This window comes from Pimephales promelas, chromosome 25, assembly GCF_988280905.1.
Source record: "Pimephales promelas chromosome 25, fPimPro1.hap1.1, whole genome shotgun sequence".
Lineage (NCBI taxonomy): Eukaryota > Metazoa > Chordata > Actinopteri > Cypriniformes > Leuciscidae > Pimephales > Pimephales promelas.
The window spans coordinates 10,668,879-10,684,100 of NC_142793.1; the positions used below are offsets into that span (position 1 = coordinate 10,668,879).

The 15,222-nt window shown below is 37.4% G+C and overlaps 1 protein-coding gene across 3 annotated transcripts in view; it reads left to right on the plus strand.

Moving 5' to 3' along the window:
• Positions 1–245: 245 nt before the first annotated feature.
• Positions 246–15,222, plus strand: part of deaf1 (DEAF1 transcription factor) — a 19,102-nt gene continuing 4,125 nt past the window's right edge. For 2 of the 3 annotated variants that reach the window (XM_039663153.2, XM_089127571.1), the window contains exons 1-10: positions 246–690; positions 1,670–1,767; positions 3,279–3,408; positions 3,485–3,631; positions 4,483–4,622; positions 4,764–4,841; positions 5,675–5,716; positions 5,795–5,918; positions 7,284–7,412; positions 13,936–14,192. In XM_039663153.2, the coding sequence (XP_039519087.2) occupies positions 498–690; positions 1,670–1,767; positions 3,279–3,408; positions 3,485–3,631; positions 4,483–4,622; positions 4,764–4,841; positions 5,675–5,716; positions 5,795–5,918; positions 7,284–7,412; positions 13,936–14,192 (1,338 nt within the window). In that variant the 5' untranslated portion in view covers positions 246–497. The remainder of the gene's footprint in view (positions 691–1,669; positions 1,768–3,278; positions 3,409–3,484; positions 3,632–4,482; positions 4,623–4,763; positions 4,842–5,674; positions 5,717–5,794; positions 5,919–7,283; positions 7,413–13,935; positions 14,193–15,222) is intronic. The other variant, XM_039663154.2, reaches the window with a different exon arrangement.

Below are 15,222 nucleotides of genomic sequence, written 5' to 3' on the forward strand. Positions count from 1 at the left end.
GTTTTTTGTATGTATCTCTTGAAATAACACAACAGCAACAGCATATATGATATTGTAATTTAGAAATGAAGGAAATCTTTTTTCAAAGGTTTTAAGGATTTTAAATAACATTTTCAAATCATTGTTTTTAAATACAGAAAACTTGGAGCAAATTTAAGAACTACATTTGTGTCACTGCAAATCACGTTGTTGTCAATGGTCGTTTCGTGCTACGTCGTGTTCTTTCGGTAATTTCCGTTTTGATTCGGTAATTTCCGCTTACTCTCCTTCCTGTGTTGATCCCCGTCCCCAGTAAAGGCACTCGGAAGCCATTATCCTGCAACCATTTCCTTTTCTTTTATACCCGAAGATAAATCGTTTAAATAAATCAATAATCTATTCGTACAAGTTGACTGAGTGCTTCTTGGATACTTGAGCATTTACAAATCGCGAGGGTCGTGCGCCTCTCGACAATCCTTCGGATAATTTCGGCTGCCTTCGTGTGCCGTTGTTTTGAAATGGACGCGAATGAACCGGCGGCGAAGCTCGCGTTGCGCGACGCGTCCGACAGCGCGTCTGCGGGAGAGGCTGTGGGTTCGGATACCGAATCGGAGGGCGAAGTCGCCACGATGACTGTAATGGCAGAAGCGGGGAACATCGACATCGACGAATCACTGCCGAACCCAGACGATGCCGAAGCGGCTTTTGCGGGTCAGTGTGCGCATGCGCATCAGCTAATTATCGATTACAATGAAAATCCAAAGATTTGAGTGCACACATTATACGTTTTTTTTAACCCACCCACCATGCATTTAATGACATTTATTCTCTGATAATCAGCATAAGACTTGTTACTAAGACTAGTTTTAATTCAACTATAAAGTATTCAATCATACACCATGGTAGTTGTGCTATTTTTTTTTCACCATTATGAATATGGATTGTTACTGAGAACCTTAATACAGACTTAATTTTCTTTATACGAAATATAATTTACTGATTAAATAATTACCAGTAAAAAAAAGTTATTAAGGAAAAATCTTCTGCTCACCGAGGCTACATTTATTTGATCAAAAATACATTAAAAACTGTAATATTGTGAAATATTTTATTTTAAAATGTAATTTATTCCTTTGATGTTACTCCTGTCTTCAGTGTCACATGAAATCACAAGAAATGACTTAATTCAGCAAGGACTGGAGCCAGGAAAAATAAATGACAGTAAAGAAGACATTTGTAATGTTACACAAATATTTCTATTTCAAATAAATGCTGTTCTTTTCAACTTTCTGTATCATGGTTTCCAACAAAAATATTGAGCAGCAAAAACCGTTTTCAACATTGATCATAATGTACCATTTTTAATAGTTTTTTTAGTAATAAGTACCAATAGTAAGCAAATCATCATATTACACTGTGACACTGAAGACTGGCGTAATAATGATGATCACAGGAATAAATTATATTTTTCTACATTCAAACAGTTAAAAAACAGTTATTTTATATTGTAATAATATTTCACTGTTTTTACTGTATAAGTGATCAAATAAATGCAGCCTTAATGATTAAAAGAAGCGTCCTTTAGAGAAATATTTAAAAATCCTAATTCTGAACTTTAGTGTAGTGTGTAGAATGTGGTTCAGCATTGTCATCTACCTAAACTCATATAAAGTTTGTGTTTTTTCTGCAGAGGTCACAGCCGTCACTGTTGGGGACGTTCAGAGTTCAGACGAAACCGTTTACACATCCACAGTCTCCACAGCAGCTTCCATCCCTGAACACATGCTCGTAAGAGTCTCCTCTCAGAGGACATTTACATGACGAAGATGCACTGAAAACAGAACAGTTTTTCCTCTGTGTTTTTCGCGTACAGACGAAAGCTTAGTCTAAACGAATCCTTGTTTACACAGATCCACGAAAACAACTAAAACCGCTGTATTATTCATGTCAGGCCAGTAGGTGGCGATGTCACTTTATAAAGAAACACTAATACGCATGTGCATAACGTCACTGTTTTCACAAATTCAGGGTTGTTCTTTTTTTTTTGTTTACATGGAGATGATACCGGTATACTTCTCAAAAGTTTGCGTTTTCAGGCCCTAAGAGGCCGTTTACAAGACATCGTGGTCAACTGAAAGGGAAAATCTTTCATGATTTTTGGTCATTCATTTTACATGACAGAGGCATTTTAGAGGCCTGAAAACACAAACAAAAACACAAACGATTTTAGTACGTCGTTGTCGTTTAATCGTGGCCTACAATTTCATTGAATTGAATTTCAAAAATGAAAATTCTGTCAGTATTTACTCACCCGCATGTTGTTCCAACCCTGTAAGACCTTCGTTCATCTTCGGAACACGAATTAAGATATTTTTGATGAAATCTGAGAGCTGGATCACTCCTCCATACTAGTCCATAGACTTCTTGAGGAATTGAAACTTGCCAGCCTTGAAAAGTTATTAAAGACATCGTTAAAATAGTGCAAGTGACTACAGTGGCTCAATCGTAACTTTAACGTCGAGAACACTTTTTGTGCGCAAAAACAAACATAAATAACGACTTTATTTCAACTATTCACTTCCTTCTCTTTGCGCCGCTAGTCAGTTAATAAGCATAGCCTTCAGCCTACACCTTTTTTTTTTTTTTTTTTTTTGGTAGTTATGCATGTATGTTTATCTCTATAATGATTTAAAATAAAATTGAAAATAAAATAAAGAAAGAAATAGGTATTTAATAATTTTGAAAACATCTGAAAATACATGCATTTTTAATTTTTTTTTCTTAAAATAAGTTTGCTCTTCAAATAAACCAACCCACAGTACTGTGTAATTACTATATTTATATGCCAAGTAAACATAAAAACGATGCATTTAACCATATTTTTGTAGTTCTCTTCTGCTATAAAATACTATTTGACATTTTTCTTTTTTTAAAAAACTGTGCTGTATGATTAGCATATTCATAAACCACAATGAAACCATCTTAGACGTCCAAGCATGGTTGATTTTATGATAATTTCCGCCAACAACTAAATGTAAAAAAAAAGGTATTTAGTGATATTTATATATTTATTGTGTTTTTAACCTATATTGAACCTCTTCAGATAAACCAAACTGTGGTACTATATGATTCCTATATTCATCATATATGATAAAACCATATTACATATCCTAAAAAAAATCATGCTAATACCATAGTACATAGATTTTTAGTTAATGTGTGAAGTAAACGTCAGAACAGATTTGTTTTGGATCAAAATAATAACATCGAATGTAATATTTCTCCACGGATTCATGCAGACAGGCAGAACCACGCTTCAGATTGGAGACAGTCTGAGTACCCAGAAGGCCACACTGATCGTGGTGCACACGGATGGGAGCATCGTCGACGCCACAGGGCTGAAAGGCACCGCGACACCAATGACACCAGGTACGTTTCGGTTTTAGGAACTAAATTGTAAATGTTAATCTGTGTGTATAAAAGTTGTGTCTGTTTTTCCGTTCAGGACCCCAGACCCCGAACACCCCTCTGACATCTGGACACGATAAAGACGGCTCGAAGTACAACTGGGATCCGTCGGTTTACGACAACGAGCTTCCTGTGCGCTGCAGGAACACCAGTGGGATTCTGTACAAAAATAGACTGGGATCAGGTACGCCACACGAGGGTGTCACACACGTATACAGATGTGTGTCTGTAGACCTAATTCAGGGGCTGTGTCCGAAATCATCCCCTATACACTTGTTCACTATTCCCTGCACTACTCCACTAATATAGTCCACTTGAGGAAGTGATTAAAAACGAGTGTGTGAATTCAGACACTGAGTGTGTCGGAAGGGCTGCCGCTTTTGCATAGTTTCTGCTGTTTAATAATCAATTTGAGGTTTAGCAAACTGGCAGCTCCAGTAGTAATGAAAAGATTAATCTTGAACTTTCTCTTTAGGGTGTTTAAACCTTAATTAAACAATTTAATAATCAATTAAGAAGGAATTTATACTTTTATGATGTTACGCTGTACCCACATTGGACCAGTGGTTTGGAAAATGGATGGATGGATGATTCATCTTCTGGTCAGACACAGGAATTCATTCAGCATGACCATCACAGTGCATTATGGGTATTCTCTAGCCGTCGAGCGTACATCGGTTACACTATGGGATTGAATGAGTGCGCTAGATAACGTCCACTACTGTTTCAGACACCACTACAACTGGCTGATCCATCAAATAGTGCCATATTTAGGGGTATAGGGGGCGATTTAGGACATAGCCAGGGAATTCATTTGTGAATTCAGCTCAAAGAGTCAAATGAGAAACTTTTTTTTAGCACAAGGGGTTATGGGTGATAATCCCCAAAAAATGATGCCAACTTTAGGAATCCTCTAATCTTAAATCTATGTTCCATGATTTAATACACACTAATTACAATTTAGGATGAATGATATAAGAACTGGAATGAAGCCAAAATGTTTTAACATGACTGACCTTTAACCTGTGATGGCAGGGGGCAAAGGTCGCTGTATCAGACACAATAATAACTGGTTCACCCCGACTGAGTTTGAGAGTATGTCGGGTCGAGCGAGCAGCAAAGACTGGAAGAGAAGCATCCGCTACGCTGGCCGACCTCTACAGTGTCTCATTCAGGTCAGACCGGCCTTTGGAGACACACACACACACACACACACACACAGCTCACAGTATGTACTCTTTCCAAAAAATCCCTCCTGTGTCTCGTTCAGCAGAACAGTCTGACTGGTGTGTGTGTGTGTGTGTGTGTTTTGACAGGAGCGCATCCTGAACCCTCATGCAGCGTCCTGTACGTGTGCGGCCTGCTGTGACGATCTGTCTTCAGTGAGTGACATGGTGACTCAATCTCATAAATCTTTAACACACTGCTGACCTGGGTTATAATACACTGTGTCTAATGAGGAAAAAGATTTTAGTTTTTTAAATGACAACTGAAATAAAATATTTTTTTTTATGGTTGTGTTTAAATACTAAGAAACGAAGAGTGCTATATAAATGTCATGAATTATATATATATATATATATATATATATATATATATATATATATATATATATATATAAACTAGTATTATAACATCAAATAATAATATTAATAATGATAATATACAGAATGTATAAAGCTATTTATTTAAACAATATATATATATATATATATTAGAAAAGCATTAATTTTTTTAATAATATTTAAAATGTAATACTAATAAATGATATGATCTGTCTACAGTGAGTGACTCAATATCATAATCTTTATTAGATTTTATGTGTTATCATGTAATATTAATAATATTTATATAATAGTAGTTTTATATGTAAACATGTATATATGTTTATATATAAAAATAAATATATATATATATATATATATATATCTGTATATATATATTATATATATACTGTATAAATTTAAATTGTATAATAAAGATGATTCTATATATATATATATATATATATATTAGAACATATATATATAGAATATAGATATACTGTATGTATATATTCTAATAATATGAAAAAAACAGCATATAGATATTGCATTTGAAGTCTTCTCTTTCTTTTTTAAGCAATTTATGTTATTTTTTTTGACGATCTTAAATTCAAAAGTGTTGCTTATTTCTTTTATGTCCTATATAACTCAAATCTCTCGTTCATTTGCCTGTCGTCCTCCAGTGTGCCAAAGACGGACCGTTCGGAGGGGAGAACATCACGATGGTAATTAGTAAGGTCTGAAATCTCAGTTGTGATGTTATATCGCTCTGGAGACTCATGCCGTGTTCTGGTGCCCTGCAGACGGGCCCCGTCAGGCTCTTCGTCCCGTATAAAAGAAGGAAGAAGGACAACGAGCGGTCGGCTTCTCCTGAGAAGAAGGAAGTTCAGTCTACAAAGAACATCACCCTTGCTCCAGGAGCAACATGTAAGAGCCTTGTTCCCGTTCCTGTTCACTTATACACAATATTAACATCCATCTCGGGGTCCACAATCCCCCTGTAGTCAATCATATTATCCATTAAAACTCATCTTTGATCACCAAAATGACATATTTAAACCTTTTTCCTGTGAAAAAAAAAACTTCATGCCTTTAACTTGAACACAAGTATACGCGGATCAATGAATATGCAAATTAGCCCCGCCTCCACTCACTCACGCCAGCTCATGGAAATGCTGGTTTAATTCAGCCACGTGTAATTGAACCAGAAATTGATTCAGGAGAAGAAGTGGAAGAGTGAATTATACAGGTTTGTTTACAAGTCGATGTATCAGAATGGTTTGTTTCGCTCATTACAATATTGGACACGTGGCGTAACGGTAATTAAAGGAGTAGTTCTGAAAATCCTGGAATGTTTTCATCAAAAACCTTAATTTCTTTTCGACTGAAGAAAGAAAGACATGGATATCTTGGATGACATGGGGGTGAGTAAATTATCAGCAAAAGTTTTTTTTAAAAGTGAACTACTCCTTTAAGGTTATTAGCCTATTGCTTGACTTTGTTATCAAACAGCCAATAATGTGATGTTAATGTTATATAAACCATGTTCACGTTTCCCCATCTCAGTCTGCCTTCTATCAACTCAGAACGTCAGTGGAGAAAGGCGTGTAGTTCATCATAACATCGTAAAATACTCCCCTGCTTCACTGTTATGGTTAATGCTATGCTAAAGGCCGTCCACACTTTGACGTGATACAAGGTCGTTTGTGATCTAGATAACAGTTTTAAAGAGAAAATGCTTAGCAATGATGTGAGTTTGCACATGGTTCGTCTTAAGGTATATTAAAAACACCATATAAACAACTTTAAATTCTTGATCTTTAAAAAATTGACTTAGCAGGGGTTAAATATAATAATTTTTAAGCTTTAAAATAATAATATATATATATATATATATATATACTGTATATATTTAAACTGTATATATTACACAAATATATAATAAATTAATAAATAAAATTCAAAATCAAATTGTATTCTTTTTTTTTGTATCTGACTGAAATTGGCCCATATAATTAATTGCATATATTATTTCAGTCAGATGCAGAAAATAATTTGTCCTGATCAGTTTCAGTTGGTTTGAGACCATATCAGTATTGTATAAAATTTAAATGGATTTCTTATTATCAGTTCCCGTTTCCAAAGATAAAATATTGGCGGTTATTACTCTCAGGTGTTTTCCATTGAGTTTTCTGGTACTAAACCATCTGACGTCTCTCCTAAAGATCAGGAAAGGGAGAAATTCTCCCAGGAGACTCAGGAAGTGGCTCACGACTGTCTGTCTGCTCTCAGTTACAGTGACTCCATCAGGACAGATCACCACTTCAGGCACGCTGACCTTTGACCGAACGGCGTCAGGAGAGACGGCGGCCATCCTCTCCGACAGCCCTGCGCCCGCTGACGTGTTCACCAACACAACTGGTGAGCGCTGCTGACACACTAATACTGTAGAGCGCCAAGGTCATGGGTTCGGTTCTCAGGGAATGTAAGATTTCATAAGAATAGGGATGCACCGATATGAAAATTTTGGCTGATACCGAAAACCGATAATTCTTTATATTTGAAAGCCGATAACCGATATATCGGCCGATAAACTCAAATCCAAATATGTATCTAATTTTAGAGCCTGATTACAATAACAAAAGTCTCACAATTAAATCCATGTCCCAAGCGCACAATTATAATGATGTTCTCATTATAGTGTTGTATAGCCGATATGACAGAAATGCGCTGCACATGTTGTACTGAACCGTATTTTCATTTTTTGAAGAGATTTCAATCCTATTTCAAGAAGTTCAAAAACATAAACAGTGCTCAACAAGTGTCTCAGCTGAAGGGAATAATACATTATTTATCGGCTTTAATATATCGGCCACGTTTTCTTACCAGGCCGATAATGATAACATTAAAAACGAACATATATCGGCCGATATCTATATGCTGGCCGATATATCGTGCATCCCTACATAAGAATGTAAATGTGAACCTTGAAATGCAATGTAAATCGCTTTGGATAAAAGCGTCTTCCTTATGTATACATGTAAATGTAAATACTACAGTCAAAGTGTGTTTTTACAACCACAACCACATACTTGCATACTACTATTATGAAAATATGCAGTATGGGTTCTGTGCACAGTATGCAGATTATTATTATTATTATTTTTTTTTTTTAGAATACGCATTTTTTTTGTACAAAATTTTAAAAAAAAAATAATTATTATTATTTTCAGCACCTGACTAAACTTTTTTTTTTTTTTAATATAATTAATTGCATATGTTATTTCAGTCACATGCAGAAAATAAAGCGGGAGATTTTGCAATAAAATTCATATAACAAATAAGTTTTTTTTTTTTTTCTTGAAAGGATAACTGGATTCTACTTGAGTAAAGACAGCCAATCAGAGTGACTTGCTCTTCTCTTGTGTGTGTAGTTTACATGAGAGGGTCAGTGACTGGTCCGCCAACTATGATCGTGTGTGATCCGAGGTTGAGACTCTGAAACCCAAGAGTGGCCTCTTTCTGATCCTTTTTTAGCTGGAAACAAAAAGCCTGTTATTTTTAGGCCTCTTTATTCGAGATGGAGACCGTTTTGACCCCATTGTAAGTCTCGGATAATGATTTGTTTTTACGCGTTTTTGAAAACCTGTCCAGTTGGAGTGAGTGAATTCTGTTAAATGGCACATTTGTAGGACGGGGTTCATACATCGGGTCAGTCCTGATATGGGTCATGCTTGAACAGTATCGTCTGTACCAAGATTTGTGCATTTTAATTCATCTTTATCTGCGCTAAAGTTAATGCATGTTAGATTAAAGGTGCATTGCGCAAGTCTCTGAGTTTTTGCAGAACTACGCCCCCTCTGGTGACAAGCGAAGCTGCAATCAGAGGTGTGGACCACACACACGAGCACGCTTGCACAAGCTGTTCATAACCAAAGGAGCATCAGCCGCACAAATCTTTTGTTACATTCATAATGTCTTCAGAGCATTGAATCTCATTGACTTCCATAGTAGGAAAAAAAATATACTATGGAAGTCAATACGCCTTATTCACGGCAGCGCCATCTTTGATTTTTAATGAGAATGAAAGCGAGGCTGTGAGGGATATACTTGCATCTCTTCAATGGGCTGTACTGTTATTTAATGTGTTTTCGGATTGCTCATGAAACACTGGAAAAATATCTTTCAAAGAAATGTCAGTTGACAAAAAACTCCCGGCAATGTAAGCTGTGGAAAATTGTAAGTAATCTATCCGCTTTATTCAGCTTTTTACAGCGCATGCCATTGGAAACACGGTAAGTCTATCCCTCACAGCCTCACTTTCATACCTGTCATGGCGCTGCTCTGAATAAGGTCTATGAGACCAGAAACTGTCTGTTTACTGATATTTTTCTAAATATCAGAAAATCGGCTGAATGGATTCGAAAATGGTAAAAACCAACTGTTTAACTCTGGGGGAGTGGTTAAATGAGCCTATTTCCAAAAAAAAAAAAAGTGGAGTATCCCTTTAAGACCATTTAATTCTGTGAAGTTTTCTTTTTAAATCTTTTTAAAGGTGCAGTAAGTGATTTCTGAGAAACACTGTTGAACATTGAAATCGGCACCCAAACAAACACAACCCTCCATTCATGTGCAAGGCAACCACTAACAGCTGGCGCATCAGTCATCCCGCGGAAGAATGAAACATGCAAACACGATGCTTTTCCCATTTCAGCCATTACCATCGTGATGTTCTTCTTTCCCATCTGTCACTGTTGGCATATAACAGTCCCTCCAGAAAAACGCGATTATGCGATCGCTGAATTCAATGCAAAATCAGCCAAAGTCCGCATATTTATGCGGGGGCCGCATTTTTTCAAATACGCCGCACTTTCGCCGCATAAATTGCCGATTTCCGTGCAAAATATGTGGGGTTTGCATAATTTCATAATCCTCGCATTTTCGTTGCAAAAAAAGTCACATGTATCTTAGCAGAAAGTTGAAAAATGTGCGTTTGCTTCACACAAGAGCAGCCATTTCCCCCTGTTTCCATGGGGACGTTATGAAGTGACGCAATTACGCGACGCCAGACAGACTCACGGAGGCGATTGACATCTCACAAATCGAACTCGTATAACTGTCTGTCACACGTTCTACCGCCACGTCGTTCCTTAATAAACAACAATATAAAAGAAGTAGCATCAAACAGAAATTACCCGCACACATGGGGTGTTTGAGACACTGCAGAGAGTTCAACAGGGAGCGCGCAGCTCTTAAAGGGGCCACACCTTATTTACACTCGTTACAGTCTGAAATAAAACAAGACGAGAAATTAAATATTCCCAGCACTTTCTATGATGTAGTATGCTTGTTTATCAAAGGAAGTAATAAGAAATGACTCTTACATTAGCCTAGTGAGAACAGGATGTTGGGGGAATCACTTTTTTTCTCTTTTTTTATATTAAAAACCGCAATTTTTGCAAGTTCCCTCAATTTTTGCAAATTCCTGCAATTTCATCCCATAAAATTGCATAAATATCCCGCATATTCTTTCCATCGCATTTTTAAAGAAAACGGGCCACGTAATCAAGGATTTTTGCCCGCAACAATCACAAAAAACTCCGCGTTTTTCTGGAAGGACTGAATACTATTATGGTAAATGTTATATGTAAATCGCAATTTTTTTTTACAAATTTTTGGAAATTACCACCACAAAATCAATCATTTTGATCGCAAAAATCACAAAAAAAATCGTGAAATCCTGGAGGGACTGATATAACAAAGATTGCTTAAGTTCTACCATTAAGATCTACCAATCTTTGTGTAAAAATAAAATAATGATGCTGCCATCTTTCTAAAGTCATTTGTGCACCCCTGAAATTTGTCTCCAAATCTCACAAAATAGTGGATTATTCAATTTTTTAGCTTTCTTCCTCATTATTTCCCCAGATAAAAAGTAGCCAAGGGCTCTCTGGTTAAGTTGACACAGAACGACCCATAAAAATATTTACAATTCATTTTTTGCTTTCCATCCCTCCGTCAACATCTTTAGATTCTCGTTCTCTCTTTTCAAGCGAAAGGATCATGGTTTGAATTCCATCTAAGGGTTATTTTTGAAGTAGAGGGCAGTCGTCCAGTGTAGATGTTTCGCTCCAGGGAGTGTGACCTCCAATTCAAAGCGGCTCAGTGTCACTGACGGACCACTGTGATCAGTGTCTCAGGAAATGATCCTTCTTTCCTTCTTTTTTTTTTTTTTTATCTCTGTCAGCTTCTGTGTGCTGGAATAGACTTGAAATGCTTCAGCACTTTCCTTTGAAAGCATGCTGACCTCGACTCACTCAGACAGATAAAAGAAAATAACCGTAAAATAAGTGTGTCCACAGCCCTGGACCGTGATATTACAGAAAAAATCCATTTCTGCCACTGGAAATTGGTGTGATATAAATATTCCCAAATCTACAAAGTGTTGATGTAGAGTGACCTAGTGGTTAGTGAACAACCTCAGACACATTAAGCTGTGGTGCCAACCCACCTCGCACGATTCCTTTAGTCAAGAAAAGAATGATTCTATCGTGAAAATATATATATATATATATATATATATATTTTCATTTTTTTATTTCCCAAAATTATTTATTTGAACCAAACAATTGGTCAAGTTATTAATATAATTTTAAATTTAGTTCAATTTGTCGTTTAAATTTTTTTTATAGATTTTTGTGTTATATTTCAGTACATAAAATATTGTCTTGAAAACAATTTATTTCAGTTAACATTTATGTTATTTCAAGTAAAAAAATAAAGTATGGTTTTAGGTTTACTATAATAACCCTGGTTTGCAGAGTCTATAAAGTGATTTTTTTTAAACCATAATCCTTTTCACAAATGAGTCTGACTGGTAAAATCATGACCATTTATTGATAAGATTTAGGAAACTTTGGGTTTGTGTCATTTCACGATCCAGTTTCACTCTTCATTATCTCACTGTCCCAGTGTCCCTTTTGATAAAAGTGACAAAAAGGCCAAAAATAAAAAGCATAAAGCATTTACAACCCTTTACCGCTTCTAGTGATATTTACACTTGTCTGTTTGACCAAAAATGATTTTTTTCCGCTATTGTGATCGCACCGGCGCCTCCATTTCATGAAGTGTGCTATCCTTTAGTTTCCTCACTCCACACAAACACTTGGATATGCACCTAACACCGTGTCCTAACTACACGCGACGCGATAAAATTCCAGCGACAGCAAGTGTGTCTGTCCACACTAGACGCGACGCGACTGTGAGACGCCACACAGAGTCTCTCTGTGAAAGCACACTGTTGGCCCGCACTCGCATTGGAAACGGGTAAGGACATAATCAAATCAAGAAATAACATTATTAAAAATCAAAACATTAACAAAATATAGCCTACTCATTGACTAATTTTGTTATGAAGTACAGTCGTATGTTTGCATAGAATTCATTTTGAACGCTATATTATATGCTTTCAAAATCTGAGGTAAATTATCCGTTATCGGTTGTGGCACAGTGACCTATTTTTACCTAAAAATAAATAATGTGTACTCATAACCAGTGTAATTTCTTCATTCTGTCAGCCGCGACGTCGCAGAAATAGGAACCGTTTCTAAATTAGAAACTTTGCGTGTCGCCGTCGCGTCTGGTTAGGACAAAAATCTGATTAACATGGAAAAGATACCTTTTATCGCGTGTCGCGCGTAGTTAGGACACGGTGTAATAATAGCACACATTTATCTAGGTTAACGCTAGAGCGAGTGGCCATGTAACGTTGCTTACATGTTTCAAATGATAAGCCATATTTGAGGTCGACGGATGAAAACGAACGTTTGGATTTCCTGGCTGACATACGGTAATCACCACAAGAACCCGCCGGACAGCACGCCAAATATGCAAAGTCTTTTACTTTATCAAATTATTTGTGTGTGTGAACTTGTGAAAACACACAGACTGATGTTTGATTATTCCTAGAGTATGTTTCAAAAAACACCACATTGACATTCAATAGGTGGTTTGCAGTCACGTGATTGTGTTGACGCGCGGAACGCAGATGGAGGGCAAGGAGTGAAGAGCACAATGGTCGAGATGGAGGAAAATCCGTACTGTATTACTTTAGACGCTATTACAAGAGAAATATATAAACAGAAAATGGAAACATATGTTGGACGTGATCCTTACGTTATGAAGAGGAACGATTTTCAACTGAATTGAGAGATTTGCCTGCCATCGAGGCTAGATATCAGCAACTAACTCGTCTTACAGACATACTTTGACTTTACAAAGTTCGGAAACTGGTACGTTACACGAACAGCCACATAAGTGTATTTCAACACCTGAATAATGTGATTATAAGCCACATAAATAATGGATTAACTCACATTTGACGAAGTGATCACTGCACACACACACACAGGCATTTTCCCATTCGGCTCCTCCCGACCGCAGACGTAGGTTTGCAAGGCATTTTTTCCGGTGTTTTTCTGTCAATTTCTTGTATTTTCCCCCCTTATGAACAACAACTTTGGGCACACGATAAAAACTCCTCGTGGTTTGATCGATTTGAGCAATCATAAACGACGCAAAACACAGGCATTTTGAGTGTGTTATAGTGCTTCCTAAATATAGAAAATGACTTCCTGCCCTCCATCTGCGTCACATGAAAACAAGCTATAGAGATCAAGTGAAGTCAACATGAAATGGGTTTGTCCCGGTCGAGTCCGGGACGGGACGCAGAGGATGTCCTCTACTGTATGTCCGGCCTATTTTAGAAGAACAAGCTAATAAATGAAATCTGGGTCAGGGTTAAAGTGAGATCAGACCGTAAAGTTACCCGTCAAGGTCGTACCTGTCAGAACGCTGGTTCACCTCTACAAAACCAGCCGGCCCAGAGGAGCATTTTAACTGCTCATGACACGTAGGTTCAGCTCAAATGTGTGTTTCTCCTCAGTGTTGACCACCCTTCCTGCGCTGACAGTGGTCCCTCAGCAGGCGCTGGTTCAGGCTAAACCCCCTCCGGCCGGGGCGCTGATGAACGGGCTGGAGACGGGCGAGCAGCGCACCTGGCTTTACCTGGAAGAGATGGCCAACACACTGCTCAGCAACGTCCAGCAACTCAAAGTCCTCATCGCACAAGCCAAACAAGCCAGTCAGAGCGGAGAGCATGTCTGCATCAGCCCAGAGAAGAACAACAGCGTCAGAAAAGAGGTGATATCCTCTCAGATCAGTGTCCATGAGGTCATAACAAACTTCAAACATCTACGCAAGGGATAATCCACGGCTAGTTGTGCATTAAATGATGATGGAGGAAAAGAACCACCCAATGAGAAGCATTCAAATAGACCTTATTCAGAGCAGCGCCATGACAGGTATGAAAGTGAGGCTGTGAGGGATAGACTTACCGTGTTTCTAATGGCATCCGCTGTAAAAAGCTGAATAAAGCGGCTAGATTACTTACAATTTTCCACAGCTTATATTGTCGGGAGTTTTTGTCAACTAAACTTTCTTGGAAAGATATTTTTCCAGTGTTTCATGAGCAATCCGAAAACACATTAAATAACAGTACAGCCCATTGAAGAGATGCAAGTCTATCCCTCACAGCCTCACTTTCATTCTCATTAAAAATCAAAGATGGCGCTGTCGTGAATAAGGCGTATGGTTTAATGCACAGCTAGCCGTGGATTATCCCGCTTGTTGCAGGGAAATATTTGACCGGAAGGATAAAAATAACGGTTATATTTGTCAGTTAGAACTTGCATTCTGCCCTCTTTAAATCTGACACAACAGATATGTAGTAGTGTGGTAAGATTACATTGATTTGAATAAACTAATTAAGCATGTATTTGAATTAATTAGTAAGAGAAATTAAAGGAGGTGTATGTAAGATTGTGGCCAAAATTGGTACTGCAATCAGTTTCAAATTACTGTAGAGCGGTGTATCCCCTCCCCCTTGACTCGAGGTTGCCAGATCCAACATTTTTTTATCCCACACGTTTGTATCTGCAGCTGCAGTAACTAGAACAGAGCTGGCAACCCGAATGCTGCAACACTACTGACTTTGTGATTGGTAGATCGGTGGAGGGTGGAGCATCAGACCAAAACACAACATGACAGTTGACAATATCCTGGCCGGACTACTGTTGTCAGTGATATAACATGATTTCTTAATGTCTAGTGACATATCAGGGCCATTTTATGATTATTTGAAATACATTTCTTACATAAAGCTCCTTTAAAG